This window comes from Anticarsia gemmatalis, chromosome 3 (genome assembly GCF_050436995.1).
Source record: "Anticarsia gemmatalis isolate Benzon Research Colony breed Stoneville strain chromosome 3, ilAntGemm2 primary, whole genome shotgun sequence".
Taxonomy (NCBI): domain Eukaryota; kingdom Metazoa; phylum Arthropoda; class Insecta; order Lepidoptera; family Erebidae; genus Anticarsia; species Anticarsia gemmatalis.
This window is the reverse complement of record NC_134747.1, coordinates 4750697-4769248: the sequence shown is the minus strand read 5'-3', so window position 1 is coordinate 4769248 and position 18552 is coordinate 4750697. Positions and strand designations below refer to the sequence as shown.

Genomic DNA, 18552 nt, shown 5'->3' with positions numbered 1-18552 from the left:
GACTCTGATAAGCAGATTGTAATAGTTACCAACTCAGCTCAACACATCGTGTTTTTTATTATTATTATAAAATGAGACTAGCATTTTGGCAATTTCCGCACTAACAATTACTCGTCTGTCGCATGGTCTTTTAGACATTCAAACAACGGACACAAAGTACAACCAGGCCTGAAAAAGCCGTGGGAATCGAACCCTCGACCTCCCGACGCACTGGTGCTAAGCCTGGCGACAACTTTAACGACTGCGCTACGGAGCCTTCAGAGGCAAAAATTGTTGGTGCCTATATTTTTTACGGGTATGCTCTTTATTTCTCATAATTATATCTATATAAGTATGTATTTAGAAGTACATATAAGTATGTTTATCAGTTATTTGGTTACCATAGTACAACCTGTGCTTAGTTTGCAATTAAATGACCATGTGCGAGTTGATTTATTTATTTAATTAATGGTAAATGTCCTCACACCCATTTGCTGCCTTCCAAGGCGCTTGGTAGGTGTTACAGTGATTCTCACTGATTAAGCTATATTGATTAATAACGTCATAATAGTTTCTAATTAAAATCACTCATTTTCCCGGTTATGTTCCTAGAGTTTGATTTAAGTCGTATTTGTGTTCCATATAATATGTTGTTTTGCAACTATTGTATGTAAAGTTTAAAAAATAATGTAATATCGAATGTAACGAGTGCGTCTCTTGCGTTTTTATTTCCGATAATTGATGCGTAATTAATTATAATTAAATACTGATTTTTTATTCTAATGCGTTGTAACTTGTAATTAGCCTCGTCATGATTTTTGTGCAACCAAGATATAGATAACGCATTTTTGGACAACGATTTTAATATACGAAGGTACCGTTCATTTTTACAATCAAAACCGAGAATCTATGAACGTGAGCAACCGGCAGACAAATAAATTTTATTGTTATTACACAGTTATATTGCCACATTTAAATAAAAAAGGTTTTTTTGGGGATGTCAACATTCATCAATGACATTGACAATTCATGACAACATACTTCAAACTTGTTGACAAGTCAGTCACTCATTCGCCTCATTCGATTGACTGAAATAATTTCCATGTAATACAGTGATAAAGTGTAAACTATCGTAAGAATTTGGTATTAAATTGTGATATTCAAAAAGATTTTGGCAATGGAAGAATTTGTGGAAGTAAATCAAATATCAGATTTTATATCTTATCTTCGCAGTGTAAGTATTACTTATTTACTGGATCACGGTAGAGTAGAGTTGGTGTAATGTCCAATATGTATGTCTCTATATTATTTTAGGCATAATAAATGTATGATTGTGTGAATATGAGATTATCGTCATATATATTACTGGTTAAAAGGATCTCATCAGGGCGTTAACATATCGTTACGTCGCAGCTCACGGTTGGTGGCTGCGGCAAGCGGCATTCCTAATCAGTACCTGTTTAATTTACATTTTATGATTGTTTTGCCGGCAACAGAGAGCAAAGATTTATAAAAAGTAATACTTTTTTATAAAAATAAAATATGTTTAATGATTATGACCAGTTATTTTGGTGAATTTGTTTTTAGTTCTATGTATCTGGGATGTATAGGACTTAAAATCTTAAAAGTAGTGTTACATAGTGTTATGTTATTTCTAAAATAATATCAATCAATTTGGTCCACAAGAATTCTACTTATCCATTATCCTCACTATATTCATTGCAATTTAATGGTCACTCATGTAATTAGAATCAAATCAGTGTCCATAATGTATTTAATTACATTCCAACAATTGGCATTACTTCAAGGTCAATTAATGTCTCTTTAAAATACCAACTCATGTTAATCTTCAGAAGACACTAACCCTGTTTCCGTTACAGTAGAAGACATTTATTTTTTAAATATTTGTGTGCCTATGTTCAAGGTATTTACCTCAATGTGATGATTAAGTTGTGAGATGTCAACCTATTTCTATTCAATTTTAAGTTTTTAGACTGCAATAATATCACTAATAAACAACAAGAAAAAAGAAACATTTAAAATTCAAGCTCTCTACAATGATTAAGTTGATGATTAACAACAGCTGCAATCTATGTACCAATTAAAACTCAATACTGTTTTACTGACTGAATGATATAATCACTTAAAACAAATAAATGTCACTTATTTTGTGTCTAGGTCATAAGATAGGGCTTCTCAGGGTTAATCCATTGATATATTTGTTTTCTTATCTAATTATCTGTCTACTAATTTGATTTGTTAATTAACAAAACAAGTGTTCTTGATATACAACTCATATTGAGGATCTATTGTTTATCTTTAAAATAACTGGAATAGTATTTGTAAATTTCACACACTTCTATGGTTAAAAGATGAAAACTTTCACAATACTGATACCTAGTTCCAATTGAAATCCTTAAAATACAGTACCATGAAGCATGCTTCAATTTACAAACTTCAATCTGCAATTTTTAAAGTGGAAATCTCCAATTATATTGCCCTTTGCTGCAAGGAATACTCACCAAAATACAGACTAAACACTGCAATGTAATGTATGTTGTCCACATTAGACAAATAGTGATTTATTTTGTGTTAGGTATTTATAAGCAATCATATTAAATATCATTATGAACATTTATTACAGAGATAAAACTAAAATTACAAAACATGCATTTCGGGTTATCAGTTGGCAACAAAATATGTTGTAAATCTATAGAAAGAACGGACATACATACAAGATAAGGATGTAAAAGTTTATATTTTAATTGTGTAATATTTTAAATCTACATTGACTTGACTTTATACAGGCTGTTCACATTTTAGCTTCCGTGAAATGTGTCAAATTTTTAGATATCCATGATAAAAAGTATAAAACCATCTATATAATTTTACAGTTGGTACTATCTTTATATATTTATAGATTATGCTATCAAAACATGGGAGTTTTGATGGTATACCTACCTCATTATTAATTTGTTACCAAAATAATTTTCCCTGTTAGTTAATTGAATGTTTTTGTTGAGTGTTCAGTGTATTTAAATACTAAAATTGAAGGCTCAAAATGTTTGCTTCTGTGTTTGTGTTTCATCACGAGCACTGGCTTCAATTTCTCTACTCGAAAAGCGATGTTTGGTTTTCGTAAGCTGTAATAATCTCAGTAACGGTCCGAATCTACGTATCCGTTATATGGCACAAGTTATTCGCCCCCTGTTATGTCGTCGTGGCGAAATAAATACATGCATAGGTACATTACAGTGCTAGAGATGATCTCTTTCGTTACAAATTGTGCAATAAAACCCTAAGAATTCTTATTATTTTGTTCATTATAGCACTTAGCAGCTATGATTCCATCCAATCTTAAACCACAAATGACTAGTAATACCAGCACAGTAATTAGTGGTACACCGACAGCCGCATCAAATCGCTTGTGTGGTTTTTCAGCGCATGACCTGATTGTTACGACACACACTTAGCTATATAAGATTAAAAGGTCGCAACACGCTTTCTAAGGCACGTACAGACAATAATCCGTGAAAGCTGCCCATAAGAAGAAAGTATAGCGTGAAATATGAGTCTAATATGTCAGTTTACAGCTTTGCGTCTATCAAAATATTAGTATCGGTCTCCGTAACTAATTACCAACGGTCAACAAATTTAAATAGTTTAAAAATAATGTATTGTAGTCGCCTCTTGGTTCGAAACAAAATATTACGTCAAGTTACCTACAACTTGGCCTCCTTGATTAATGCGTTCATATTTCGTGGAGGTCAACCAAAAGTTACTTACGTATTCATGCGCTACGGCTGCTAATCTAAATATTATGTAGCGACCGTCCTGTTATCAAAATTAAAAAGTAAAATTATATTGCTTTATGGGCGCAAAATACGCTATAGCAAAAACATGTTTCGGATTACTCATTCAATATTAAAACATGAAAGAAAGTTTTGTTGGGGAACGATACCGAATACTGAATTACACGCAAACTGCTATTATACCTATAGGCACCAAGTTTTATTTCGTTGTAAGGTCGCGTTTGCATGGAGGTGATGACGTATTCCGATGGTTCACATAATTGTTTTGGTAGGCTGCCACTGTTATTCTACATGGTATCGTAGGTTCCAAGGCCGTGGTTTATTTCAAAAGTCCCTGCGAGGACAGTAATAATTTCGAGCTTAGGACTTGTTTTATTGTTTAACTACTTCCATTTTTTCAGTTTAGTCTTCTCTGGACCCATTTAGTAAGCTATAGTAATATTGCTGAATCTTTTATGGACATACACTTCATAGTGTTTCGAATAAAATAAATTTACTACGTGTTCTCGTAGTAGCCAGAGGTCTAATATTGGCCATGAACTACCGACGTAATGGGCGCTCAGAAACCAACGCTCACTAAGACGTTCAGCCTCGTTTGTACCACTGACCTTGTTAGATGTATTAGTTTTGTTTTAAATTTTTATTATTGCCAAAATGTTAAGCAGATATGATTGGTAGAGCGTAACACGCAATGTCGATAAATGTCTCAATCACATGAGTCACACGTTGACATAGATTTTTCTCTAATTTGTTGAACTAACGACTAGCACCTGCCAAATACATAATATTGATGAGTGTCTTTAGTGGACTAGGCTAGGTGCTTTTCGTCAAGGTGCTATTCGAACGGGTGCTCTAGATGGACTACCTCGATCTAACGATGCCGGTATCAGCTGTTTACTTCCTTCCAGCCAGTACTTTCGGTTTGGGATCCCCAAAGTCACACAAATGTATTCAAAATCTGTATGAATGCAGTATTTTGTTTATTTACATTTTGAAAGTAAACATCTTTGCAAACTGCAACCTATCAGCCAAGGTCTTTTCGGATGACCTTTGCATATTTAAAGCTATGCTGTTTAAAAATAAGAGTTTATTTCGTGTAATGCAGTACCATACCGACGATCGTGTTTCGCTTACATTCTGTACCTACACTGTTGTTTATAGGTTTAAATTGACTTCCATAAATAACGAATACCAGCTGTTACTCGTGGTTTACTAAAAGCAGAATATACAGCGAGAAAGTATAAATTTCCTTTATTTTGTTACGCGAAATGTATGGCTCTAGTGGGAACAGCAAACATTTGCGCTAGTATATTGTTGGGAGAAAATTTTCAAACATTACGTGGTTAAAAGCACATACGTATTTTGCATAGGCATGCTAATAACATCACTTTTACGTATCCAATTTTCTCTACAAGCTCGGGAGGCGAGTTTATTCACTTTGCGCAGATATAATGTAAACAAGTTTTCGAATACAAAAATAATGAAATTACGTCCGAGAGTGTGTGGGCGTAGCTATTCAGACAGTCTCATACATGAATATCGGATTAGTATGAAGCGTAAGAAAGCAAATGGTCGACCTAGTTCAAGTGATTAAAGCTACACGTATACCTTTAACATAGTTCTACTTACTCTAAGTCAAATTGGGTCTTCTGAACAATATTCTAGTTCAGGCTTTCTTTAGTCAGGTCATTGCCCAGACGCAAGCTACCGTTTGTTTATCAAAGCCACTTCATGCCTCGGAGAGCACGTAGCGTTGTCATCCTTAAATCTATAATGGTTGATACGGGGTAATTAGCAGCTTTTTAAATGTTGTAAACAAGCTCCATTATACACAATTACACCTACGTGTTATAAATACTCATTTATTTTAACCTTTAAGGATAAGATATAGGTAGTCTAGAAATTTCTAAAGACCGATTTGCCAGTAATTTAATCATGTTTCTTTGTCCTCTTCTAGATTGAATGGCGCGACCCGTGGCTAATAGCTCTCATATCTTTCCACATCATAATAACATTCACATGCTTCTCGACGAGGAATTATGGGAACTTTCAAGTCATCCTGTTCATAATATTATGTAAGTATACGTTCTTTACAATGTATTGTGTCTATAGTCTTACTAAAAGGTATTTATTGTTAGGTCTAATGAAAACGTCTTGTCGTCGTTGCAGAGGCGAACTAATCCTTCGAGAGGTAACATTTCGTAAGCATATGAAGAGATTTTGGCTTTAGAAAACGAAGCCTTGAATGTCTCTTATTAAACTTAGTTGTTCGCGAGACTCTAAGGCCCTCGGGTCGGACGGGAAGCTTGGTATGGGGTGGATCAGCCGGTTTTTGCCCGTAGGAGAACACTACGAAGAAAATGCCATAATAGTGGTTTAAAATTCGAGAATATGTCAGGTCATTCCGAAACGGAGGTGCTGGCCACAGCTGGGGTCGCACAAGTCGTCGCTCGCATCCGGCGGCTGGGTCTGGAGGTGGCTCTCGAAAAGACGGAGGCCCTATTTTTCCGCGGGCCCCGACGCCGCCCACCTCCAGGATCCAGCATAATAGTAGGCGGAGTCCGCATCGGCATTGCACCGTCGATGAAGTATCTCGGTCTTCTTCTCGACGGTCGATGGGACTTCACAGCCCATTTCAGACAGCTGGCCCCCAAACTCGTAGGTGCGGCGGGCGCACTCTCGCGTCTGCTGCCGAACCTCGGGGGGCCAAATAACAACTGTCGACGGCTGTACGCCGGGATCGTGCGGTCGATGGCCCTATATGGCTCTCCCATTTGGGCCAATGCCCTGTCGGCCAGGAACATCGCCGCGTTGCGGCGTCCACAGCGCGTGATGGCCGTCAGGGCCGTGAGAGGCTACCGCACGGTCTCATACGAAGCGGCGTGCCTACTAGCCCGAACGCCGCCCTGGGATCTGGACGCAAAGGCCCTCGCGTCACTATATAAATGGCGCGAGGAGGCTCGAGGCGGAGGCTTCATGCCGGCGCCTCAAGAAGTCGAGGCGCGCAGGGCGGAGCTCCGCCAAGACGTCCTGGCGGCGTGGAAGCGACGACTGGAGAACCCCAGCGCCGGCCTCGTCACTATCGAGGCCGTGCGGCCGGCAGTCACGGAGTGGCTGGAGAGAGGGCACGGCGCGCTCACATTTCGGCTGACGCAGGTCTTGACCGGACACGGATGTTTCGGCAAGTACCTGTGTCGTATAGGCCGTGAGCAGACGCCCAGGTGCCATCATTGTGGTGACTGCCCCGATACGGCGCTGCATACGCTGGCAGACTGCCAGGCGTGGTCGTCGCAGCGCCGGGAGTTAATCGGGGTGGTCGGGAGCGACCTCTCGCTCTCGGCTGTGGTTCTGTCCATGGTCGGGAGCGAGGCAGCGTGGTCGGCCGTCGCCTCATTTTGCGAAAATGTAATTTCCGCAAAAGAGGCTTCGGAACGGGAGCGGGAAATTAACGCTCCCCTCCCATCCCGCGCTAGACGCACCGGGCGTCGCAGGCGCCGGGACGATCTCCGGCCCCCGTGACGCGGACCTGTGGGCGGCGGAGGCGGAACGCTCTGTCGCCTGAACAGGGAACAGGTCCGAGAGGTGGGGGTGTGATGTGTGTTCCTGGCATACCCCCTTGAAGTGGAGAGGTAGGGGGGGCAATATTCATGCCCGCCCCCGCTCGAAGGTGGGCCCGCATCCAAAGCGGGCCGTCACCGGCTAGGACGCGGAGTATCCAATCGGAGGTACCGCGTCCTGGCCACTTTATGGTGACAGTTGAAGGAACACCGTCAGGTTTTTAGTCGGCCCAAATTTAAAAGCCGGAACGCCTAGCCGGCGGGAGAGCCCGACAGACCCCCGCTACCTCCCTGGAGCGGGACATGCAGTAATGCATTTTCCTGACGAGAAAAAAAAAAAAAAAAAAAAAAAAAAAAAGGTCATTCCGAAAAAGTGATACTTACTAAAATGCATAATAATATGATACCACTTATGTAGAGTTATTTATTATTTATTTGTTGATAAGTTATCTAGTGATAAAGGAGTACTACCGTCTCGCGGCATTTCGATAACTAAAGCGAGATATACACTCGAGCTACCTTCACAAAGAAATCTTAAATGTTAGTAGTATGAAAGTAGCAGAAAAGACTGATCTGGTTGACCATGCATGTGCGTGTGTCCTGCTGTCCCGAGCCAATGATAGCGTCATTCAGTTAAAATGTAGACGTTCCTAAAATTTAAATTTGTTAAAATTAACACACAGTGAAAGCGAGTATGTAAGGAGTAAAATCATTTTTCCTTACTCCCAAATACCTGGGCCACATTTTTACTACTATCTTAAGGCAGCGTCAAACCTTAAAATACATTTAACAATGTATATCTTCAACATTGTTCCTAATCCGCAGTGCGTACACGACTTAAGTACTGCAATAAGTCAGCGCAAGACAGACATATCATGATTGCAGGATGTTATTTACAAATCGATGAGTGCTTGCGTACTCTTTGTCACAATCCTTAGGATTTACAAAGCTCATGGCTACTGATTGTGACTTGCAACTAGAGCAGAAATACCATTATTTATGCATTATCTTTCTTTATCTGCTGTGTGTGCAATAGTTGGCAATTCCAGTGCAGTATTTATAAACCTCAAGTACGAAGGTATTTAAAACTGTGGATGCAAAAAGTATGTAGAGGTCGGTGAGCGTGGCGATCTGTAGTCTAGAAAAAAAGACGTATGTAGATTTCATTAATTAACCTTTTTTAGATGCTTTATGTATTGTAGTTGTAAAAGACTTATGCAGAAAAATGCATTGATACAGTTACATTAGAAGCAAAGATACAAGGCATCTATTTATTGGAGATGAATACGTATATCGTACATCGCAAGGCGGTAAACGACTGTGAAATTATTAAAATATTCATAAAATTTCACCGCCCAATTGGTCTTCAGCGCGTACCTTCAACGGTCATGGTCACGTGATCGATTACAGCACTTTTGTCTATTATTTATTTCATTTTCTAATGTTACTGATTAGTCTTCTACCTTTTTCAATATAACGATAGGATACAAATAACTATGATGTAGGTATTTGTCATCAAATTCCAGAAAATTAATAAAAAAAATGGCCGTAGCACGAAAAAAGTGTTTCGTATATAACCTTATTAATATACAAACTCCGTTGTTTTCATGTTTAGTACTAAAATGAGTAAACATAAAGTATTATTATGTATTTGTCATCGCCAGATGCTCTGTTTACGTCACGCGTAAATTAGCTACACTTCATTAAACACACTTTAGAGTTATTCCGTGCTGTTGACAGTCGTCAAGAAAATCAGTATTTTTGACTAAATAAATACAAAGTAGGTATTCAAAACTACTCAAAGAAAATTACAGCCACTGTCGATGAGCAACTAGTCTTCAGTATTTAGAGCCTAATAAGACGTGTCTTGAGACCAGGATTTGTCATCGAAAGCGTATTTAGCCTGGACTTTCATTTAAAAGCTTGTACTTGCGTTATGTCCACTCGGCAATGCCGGATTAGCCTCAAAACCAATTAACCAATTGTGTAGGGCACGTTCAGGGGGGCACCACAAACAGCTCAAAAATAATCGCTTACACATAAAAGATAAGTCAAAATTCAATATCAGATAAAATAGAATAGATAGTAATTCATGCTTCGTTTTTTTATGAGTAACGGAGTCAGTCTTCATGTAAAATAACTGTAGCAAATGACATAATACTAATGTTATGACATTAATTTATCAGCAGGGTTACTAACGGGAAAATGATTTGCTAAATTATGGCTATTTGTATATATCAATCTCTGTTTAAAGTAACTACGATAATACATTATATCATTTAAGGAAAAATACCTTGATCGATAGCAGTACATGTTTGTAAACCGGTTCACCTGCGAATTGCGATCTGCAAATAGCTTCATATAAGTACTTTCAACTAGTTTCAACCCATCAATGTAATTTTATTCGTAATGCTACCTACATGTCGAAGTGCGTTTAATTAGTAATAATGTTAATGCATTAAAACAATTGAGACGGACATTTTAATTGAGCAATCAACTAACCTTGCTTGTAATGTTTTTAATTATGTAACGACATTGACACTTGTTCGTGTTTCTTGTGGATTAAAATACTTCTTGTTTTAATTAAAAATTATATTTCCGTTTAACTATAGCGCGGTATTTTGTTGTCGGTACTTTTGAGTATCGAGAGTTTGACATTTAAAGTGTACTTAAAAATTAATTGCTAAGGAATTCGCTTGGACCGTTGATGAATTTCTCATCCAAAATTTAGCGATAGCTAGCCGGTTGTCGACTGTGGTAGTAGAAAATCGCACTATAAAACAGGACCATATACCATATTAGAAGATGTCTAGTAATTACCATTAACAGTTATCGAATTAAATAGTCTAAATTTGTACTAGTTGAAACGCGCGTGCTCTATACTAGCTGTCGAACTGTACCTGTGTACTCAAATTTGACTCTACTCAATATTATTGTGAGTAGGTAAATAGACGCTTCGCAGTCATGTATATTTATTCAGATTTACGAAAACAACGAACTATCTAGAAACATTGTTAAAAAGGTAGAAGGCTAGAAGCCGTATTCTTGTTTCCAAGGACACCTAAAGGAAACATCGTAACAAATTATTAGTATTGCTTCCTATTCTCGTGGTCCGTCTGATTCATATCTAGATCTACTAACAAATTACCTTTTGGAAGTTTATCCTTGAACCGAATGTTTCTTTAACACGCTCCCGATCATTTGTATGGCTTTATTAGTACAAGCGCTGTCTAATTTAAGACTATTTATGTATTCGCCAGTAATACTGTACTTATGAAATACATACCTATCTGCATTGAACAGAACAGCCGCGTTTATAAGATTCGTTGAACTCTCGTGTATAAGATTCAGATTCACAATGCCCTTTTCCCATCTCCGAAATAAAATAAGCACTGTTACGATCTTCTACGATGTAAAAAACCCACAATTTTACTTACTTGCAGTAAATAGACGCGGACAAATTCATCTTGTACCTAAGATATATCGAGCAGTATAAACGTCACAATACCTAACTGAAGACTGCCCTAAACTATCTTTGTCACGGAAGGTTCAAAAACAGGGCGAACCCTACAGTTATAGGTTGATATTTAATCAGACCAAATAGGGTAAAGCACCCAGTAGTCAGCCTTTTAATGAAAATGTCAATTTGATTTAGCCATATTTTTAACATTTACAACTAGATGTAAAATCATTAGTCATTGTATGAAAGGTAATTTATTAAACTTTAAGAAAAAAATAACAAAATATCATATTCATAAGTTTATTATGGAAAAAATCCACATTAAACAAAATATGGCACTTTTTACCAGTAGTCAGCCCCATTTCGCCAGTAGTCAGCCATGTCTTACCCAGTAGTCAGCCTCTTACTTACTCAATACAAATGTTCTATTTTAAATATATTTTTATTGAAATCTCCAGGAAATAAAGCACATTTGCAATAATACCATGCAGTACAATTTATACATCCATTAATTTTTAACCCCCGACGCAAAAAGAGGGGTGTTATAACGTTCGACGTGTCTGTCTGTGTGTCTGTCTGTCTATGGCATCATAACTCCCGAAAGGATGCAGTGATTTCAATTTAGTTTTTTTTTAATTAAAGGTGACATATGTGCGAGTGTTTTTAGACATGTTTGATGAAAATCGGTGGAGCCGTTTAAAAGTTGTAGTGGGTTAAAGTGGGGAGATTAACCGAATGTCTGCAAATTTACTCGGACGGGGTCTCAAATGGCTTCGCATGCTGAGAAAGTTGGTGGTGGGAAAGTCAGAATGGCTTAACCTAACCACCAACCTATAAAAAGTATGAAATAAAAAAATATATTGTGAAATCGGGGGTTTTCAAGATTTTAAGTCTTGATTAGCACTTAGGTAATTGATTTCTAAATGTTTTCTAGTCAATCTTTCTTCACACGGTTCACAGCGATAAAAGTTTATTTTCTGTTCCTTTATTCCTTCTGTTTCTCAACTCTCCCCAATCTACAAAAGATGCTCTCTTCTATAAAACTATTTTAGCTTTCTTGATGTGTTGATACATAAGTCAATGGTAGGCTAGGAAATAGAAGGTAGATGATGGAAGTAACTGGTATCATTCCTTTCTTTTCTCATTTCCCAAAATTCCTTCGTGTTTCGGAAGGCATGGTAAATTGTAGGTCCCGGCGGGCATTCAAGGATCTCTGGCAATCGTTGCCATTAGTCAGAAGCTTGAAAATCTGATAACCAGTCTTATGGTAGTTGTGGTATAGCCCAGGTAACTGGATTGTGGAGGTCATATAGGCAGTTGCTCCATGTAAAACACTGGTATTCAGCTACATCCGGTGAAACTGGAAGCTGATTCCAGCATATTGTGACCAGTTTCTTAGGGCAGCCATTTGTTTTTGGGAGTGCACTTAGTCTAGCTTAATGGTACGGGGCATTTGTGCGACTATTAAACGATTTCGGACTTGTAGTGTCATAATAATGTGTGAAATGCCAAGTACTCGACTCGTTTCCATGATTTTCATAACGTTTTTGATCGCCACCATAGCACATGACAATTATTCCTCTTTATACAGAACTTTTGGTCTTTTTGATATGATACTATTCGAAAACAAGTAACTAAGTTTTGTGCCAACATAGCCGTCCACAAATTTGAACCTTAATGAAAGGATTTAAGACCCAATTTCATTTAGCAAAACTGACGGCCGACTATGGGATATGTAGGTCCAATGGTCGGCCTCATGAAATTCACTGACTTTATATACGGCCGACTACTGGTAAAATACTATTTTTGTCTTAGAAGAGTTTAGCTCAGCGCAATAGTTATGTTGAGAAGTATTCGCCCTGTTAATTTCGACCACATATATGAGAATTGCAAAAAAACCAGTAGTCAGCCACTCATGGCCGAGTACTGGATCAACCTCATATTTTGCACACCCAATAGTCGGCCACGTCAATTTATAATACAAAAGACAAATAAAACGCCTGCAATGCATGATTTTATCGAAGATAAACTATTAAATACTAGCATAAAATATCAATTCGTTCCATATTGCATCAAATTTATTTAAAAACATGCCAAAAACTAAAACACGAATCCTTAACAAAAAAATAGTAATGGCGACGTTTTTCGCCATGTCTTTGATGGCAGTTCATAAGAATGAGTGTAACACGTCAACCTGCCATGCTATCGAATCGTAATTGTGCATATTAGTCAATAAGATTATACAGATTCGAGTAATGATTATTTTATTGGTCTTTACTATTTTCTACACTAATTACATGGATATAAAGCCTGTAAAGGCTGACTACTGGTTGGGGGCTGACTACTGGGTGCTTTACCCTACCACTTCTCGCTACTTGTTCAGTTGTAACAGAAAAAATAAGCTGTTATTTCTACTACTAATTATATTGTTTTCTTTTTCCAGTATTACTAGTGTACTTCTCGGAGAATATCAACGAGGTGGCTGCGCGGAACTGGGCGTTGTTCTCAAGACAGCAGTACTTTGATAGCAAAGGGTTGTTCATATCAGTCGTCTTCTCAATTCCTATATTACTTAACTGTATGATAATGGTGGTAAGTTGACTCGGTATTTGTTTAATTTTATATTACTTTTGCGACTAGTGACTTTGAAATTTGAAACAGTTAAGACTTGAACCGGGAAATGAGAGTGATAATTCTGCGGACTATAAGCCCTTTAGCTCCTCCTCTGGATTTGCTAGTGTGCTATTTGGTAAAACGATAGTTTGCACAACAGTAGTTTAGTTAATATTCTTATCTTGTTGTTTAGCTATCATGAGAAAGCCGCAATGCGGAACACAGCATAATAAGAAATCCAAACCTTAACTACTTAATAAAGTTTTGCGTGAAAATTCTCCGCCATTACTTAATTTATGGTATTCAAACCTTTAATTTATCTATTAACAATCTGATTACATAGTCTTTTTTTCGATATGATGTATTGTTTTGTCGCAAATAACAACAAAATAGATTGATAAAGACTTGTTTTCATCAAAGAGCAATAAAATAGACCAAATCATCACGACGTTACGCAAATATTGATTTACCTATCTTAATATCGTATGATTTAGATTTAAATGTCATTTATTATTGTACAAGCGTAAATTAATGAATTGCTTAACGGGTCACAAACGCGATTATAATTTTAAGGTACGGCTTGCTACACACATTATTCGGCTCGGCACGTTCGGTTCGACAATATTTTATCGAACAACTAAACCGACTCGATTCACTTGTTCGGCTTGTGCCGGGTTCATCTACACATATTCGGTTTAGCCGAACGTCTTAGCCCGTTTGTCTCTCATGATACCTTATTTGTAGCCCGACGTTTCAACCGAATTACATCGACTAAGGTCACGGGCAGTCTCAACTCAGACCCGTTTAGCAATTTAGTATTATAGATACAAACCGTGATAGTTCAAAAACTATAATAATAATTAATGATGTAGGCCAGTGACGGCTATCTTTTAACTTCCTTTCGGATGTGGTATTAATGTATGAATAAATAAGTGTTTGTTTAGTAGAATATGTGCCGTTAGACGCGTGGGATGAATGATTTATTTGACCATTCATAACTCGAATACTATGATTTATTTGACGACAGTTCGTAAGATGAACGATTTAGTGGTTAACAGTACTGATTCCCGAAATATTATATTAGGAATTTCTCAACCTAATGTGAAATGTACTATAAGATAATCCACAAGTTTGGGGTGTTTCATACATACCTTCTAGGATGGATTATTAGGTGTGTTGTGCAACAATTATAATACTTTTTTTTTTACTAATTCCAGGGGTCATGGCTGTACCAATCCACGCAAATAATGACAAACTTAAAGAAGGCACAGTTGCGGCAACGTTTGAAAGAGCTCAACATGACCAGGGAACAACAGCACTTAAAGGCAGAGTAAGCAAGTCAATTACGTAGGTACGAAGAGAATCAAATATTTTTGCTAGATTTGTGAAGGAACGATGAATCTAATAGTAGATATATGATGCAGTGATTTATTTATAAATGAATGTTATAGTAGGACTATGTCCATAAGCGTACCGCGACGGCATTGTAAATATTTTCGGATTTGTCATAATGTGCGGTTTGACACTGTAAATAAATGGTACAGTAATGTAACTTTGAACTGAAGTGGCATTGCAATAACGCCGACTTGGGCGTAGCTTTATTAGTACTGAGTTAACTTACTGGTACTACACTGCTATATCACTTGACCAGAAGATTCAGTCACTCAAGTCTCCCAAAAAGAAAATACGGTAGTACTACGTACAGACCGATCATGCATTTTCTTGCATTTAAATAAGTGCACGCATGCGTTTGTCGCTCATAAGTCTCGAAAATAAATAGAGACTCTAAGGGAGGCAAAAATGGCGGGAGATTGGGAACAATTTGTCGCCGTGACTGTTTCTTGTGGTAGAGTAAATAAGTTCCTTGTAAAACGTTGTCATACGATGCTTGAAACGAATTAGATGTTAAAGTAGACTTCACTCGAAGCACTGATAAATTACTACTAAATTCTCGAAGCATCCATCATTTTTAGATAAAATTTATGTTGTGTTGAATAATATACACGTTTAGAAGCTTTATTGCTGTTTAGAGAATATCATTCAAGTTGATGACATGAAAATAAATTGTTGACAAAATTGCCCTTAACTTTTCTTGCCGTGTTGTTGCCGAATTTCACTACGAAATTGATTCTAACCTCACTAAATACCATATTCATTATTACTATAGTCCAACAACTTAGTAGAGAGCCTTGAATGCAAGATTCGTGGCTGAAAGAGGTATTCAAAATTCAGAATTTAGAACATCAGTGACGCGCAGGCTCATGCAGCTGACGGTGGGCTCCGATACAGATACTTTATTTTGAAAATACACAGATTGAAGTCGTGTTTTACAGTGAGTTTAAAATTAGTATCGTGTGTACAACAGAATCCGTGTTATCAATGAAAATTAGTTCCTCTAGTACTACGACGGCGCCCGCCCACGTCCAGCCAGTTATTATGACGTCACATACTACCAAGTCATTTAAAGTAATTTAAACGAGGAAGTTTCATTGTCTCTTAAATTGTATAGTCGACGAGATGTTCATTTTAAACAACGATTTTGAATGTCCAAGTTATTTACAATTAAATCTTTTATCTGCCATTTTAGAGTACGGCAATACATAGTCTATATTCAGTGAGTTGGTTGAAAAGAAAATTAAACGCTGTCGATTCGCGTCAAGGTGATTCATTGAAATGTTAAATTTTCAAGACCTCAGCTTGCGTTTTTCAGAGAGTGGGATGGTGACCCCACAAACTTCAACTTAAGCTTTTGCTGAACAACACATTAGAAAATACAATGGCGTCCTTTGAAAAACGCAACCTTTAATGTAATTCTAATTCGAGGAACCTTTTGCGTAAATTGTTATAGAGACTCAAGCATTACATTTAGTTTTGGACAGCAAAATTATATTCCATTTTCGTTGGATTTCTCTTCCTATTTTATAAGGGACACAGCCTGAACAATTTAATAGATATAAGTCTATCATTGACGACAATAAAGAAACATGAATTTTACTATTTTAATCTTCAAATACCGACGCGTTTACGTTTGGCGTAGGATTGCATTGAACGAATGAACGATCCGAATTGAATGAACTTGGATCATAGGGAATTTTCACATTGACCAAAGACATCATTTTTTATTTCTATAGAAGATTTAGACAAATGGAGAATAATAATTTGGATGTCAACCAAATAAATTAATTGTCTAGCTAGATTTTAAAGCTTTCGCTCAATGTGTTAATTCCCTAAAATAATACACGAACGCGATACAAATTCGAAGTCGCTTTATATAAATAAATAGAATATTTATATTATAATTATATTTATACCATTGTCTGTTTGATTCCCATTTGTGATGTTGATGTGTTATTTACAAAATATTTATTCCATTGTTGTAACTAATTGCATTTTACTGTAACTTATGTACTTAAATTAACAATCTATGCAGTCGCTTTCAAACCACCTATGCATTTCTTTTTTACTTTTTTTTATAATCAAGTTGCCATGTGTTCATGCGACGTTCGTAGAACAGGACATTCTATTTCAACCAATCAGATCGACGTATTCATATTTCTATCTTTCTTAGTGGATCGTCGCTGGGATTGGTCTGTTCGGAGTGAACGATGCTTTATACTTTATAGAGTGGTGTGAAACGAATGGTACTGAGCAAAATTTGCGTTAAGGAAACCTTTTAAAATATGTACTTTAACTCTATGGAGATAGAGTATATATTCAAATGGCAGTAAAGAGCCTAAGGTTCCCGAAATGCACATTTCAGTAGGTACTATGGTAACGGGATATCGTTAAGGTTATTATTATTTGGTGAGGTGTAATAACTATAGATTTTGAATTAAACTAAATTTTAGTATGTTAGTTATTACGACATTCATTGAGTGAATTTCAACATTCTTTCGGCGATTTATGTATAAATGTTACCAATTTGTTTTTTTAAACTGTGAACGATTTTGTTGTTGTGAATGTTTTTTATCTGTGGAATCTGGTTTCCCGCCAGATTCACACAATTTGCCTGTCAGATCATCTGTCATTTACTTGTTGTTTGCGGCCTAATTTAATAATAAAAGCACTGTTCCCTGCACATTGTATGTGTGTTTGTCACAAAGTAATAATCTTGAAATAAAAATAGTTGTTGTTGGTACATTTTTGACCATATAACTACTTATCTGTTGTAGCTACGCAAGTGCCATTACAAAACATTCACAATGACTTTAAATGCATATGTGATATTGTTATAATAATATAATAGAAGGTGCAATAAAATTAAGTTCGTTAGATTCGGCTAGAAATTTGATTTTTTTTATATATTTTTTTTATTTAGCAGTACAACTCTTGCATTGTATAGTGTGCATTTTGGCTATATTACGCAAAATTGTAAAACGAGTATTTAATAGAAATATTAATGTCCTGTAAATCACAAAACACCACTTATATTAGAATTTAAATTGTTAATAATAGAGCGCATTAGAGTTTTAACTATTCGCGGCAACATTAGAAGAAAATGAATAAGGCTTTATACAGATATTCGGTTCGGCATTAATCGGCCTAGGCGAGTGGCAAAACCGGGATAAATGACGCTCGACATTGCCGATTCGGTTTTGTTATTCGATAGATACTCCCGAACCCAATTTGTGTGTAGCAAGCCTAAGACAAAATGACGTTCTGCCTATAGTAATGTTGCGTCCATATCTAGTGAATATGTCATATAAATAATGTAAGTGACCGTGTTGCCGACGAGTAACATAACGAAGACTGAGTTGAGTATAGTGTGAATTGGAAGTCATTTTATCTTATAAGTTTCATCCTTTGACATTCTATACGACCCCTACCACGAGTATGTTTCACTGTTCGTAGTATTTTTTATTATTATTGACCCTACATCACGTTAACTTGATAATGTTTCGTAAGCTTCTGGTAGGGGTGATAATTTGTTTTCTTATTTTGTGTATTTAGGTAGCAATCCTCTATGCTTAACACACTGTTTTTTATTATTCCTTTGAGCAAAGGTAATTTTTATTTTGTTTTATGCTTGAATAAAGGAATTGATCGAGATGTATTTTTTTATTATTTTTTAACCACAACAACCTGAAAATAGAAAACACCATTAACGCTTCCTGTAAAGAAAATTCATGTA

The 18552-nt window shown here is 36.7% G+C and overlaps 1 protein-coding gene across 1 annotated transcript; it reads left to right on the top strand.

Moving 5' to 3' along the window:
* Positions 1-1041: 1041 nt before the first annotated feature.
* On the top strand, positions 1042-18470 carry Tmem18 (transmembrane protein 18). The gene is made up of 4 exons (XM_076135913.1): positions 1042-1213; positions 5749-5866; positions 13252-13400; positions 14639-18470. The coding sequence occupies exons 1-4, from the start codon at positions 1157-1159 to the stop codon at positions 14753-14755; spliced, it is 441 nt and encodes a 146-aa protein (XP_075992028.1). The 5' UTR covers positions 1042-1156; the 3' UTR covers positions 14756-18470.
* Positions 18471-18552: the final 82 nt, after the last annotated feature.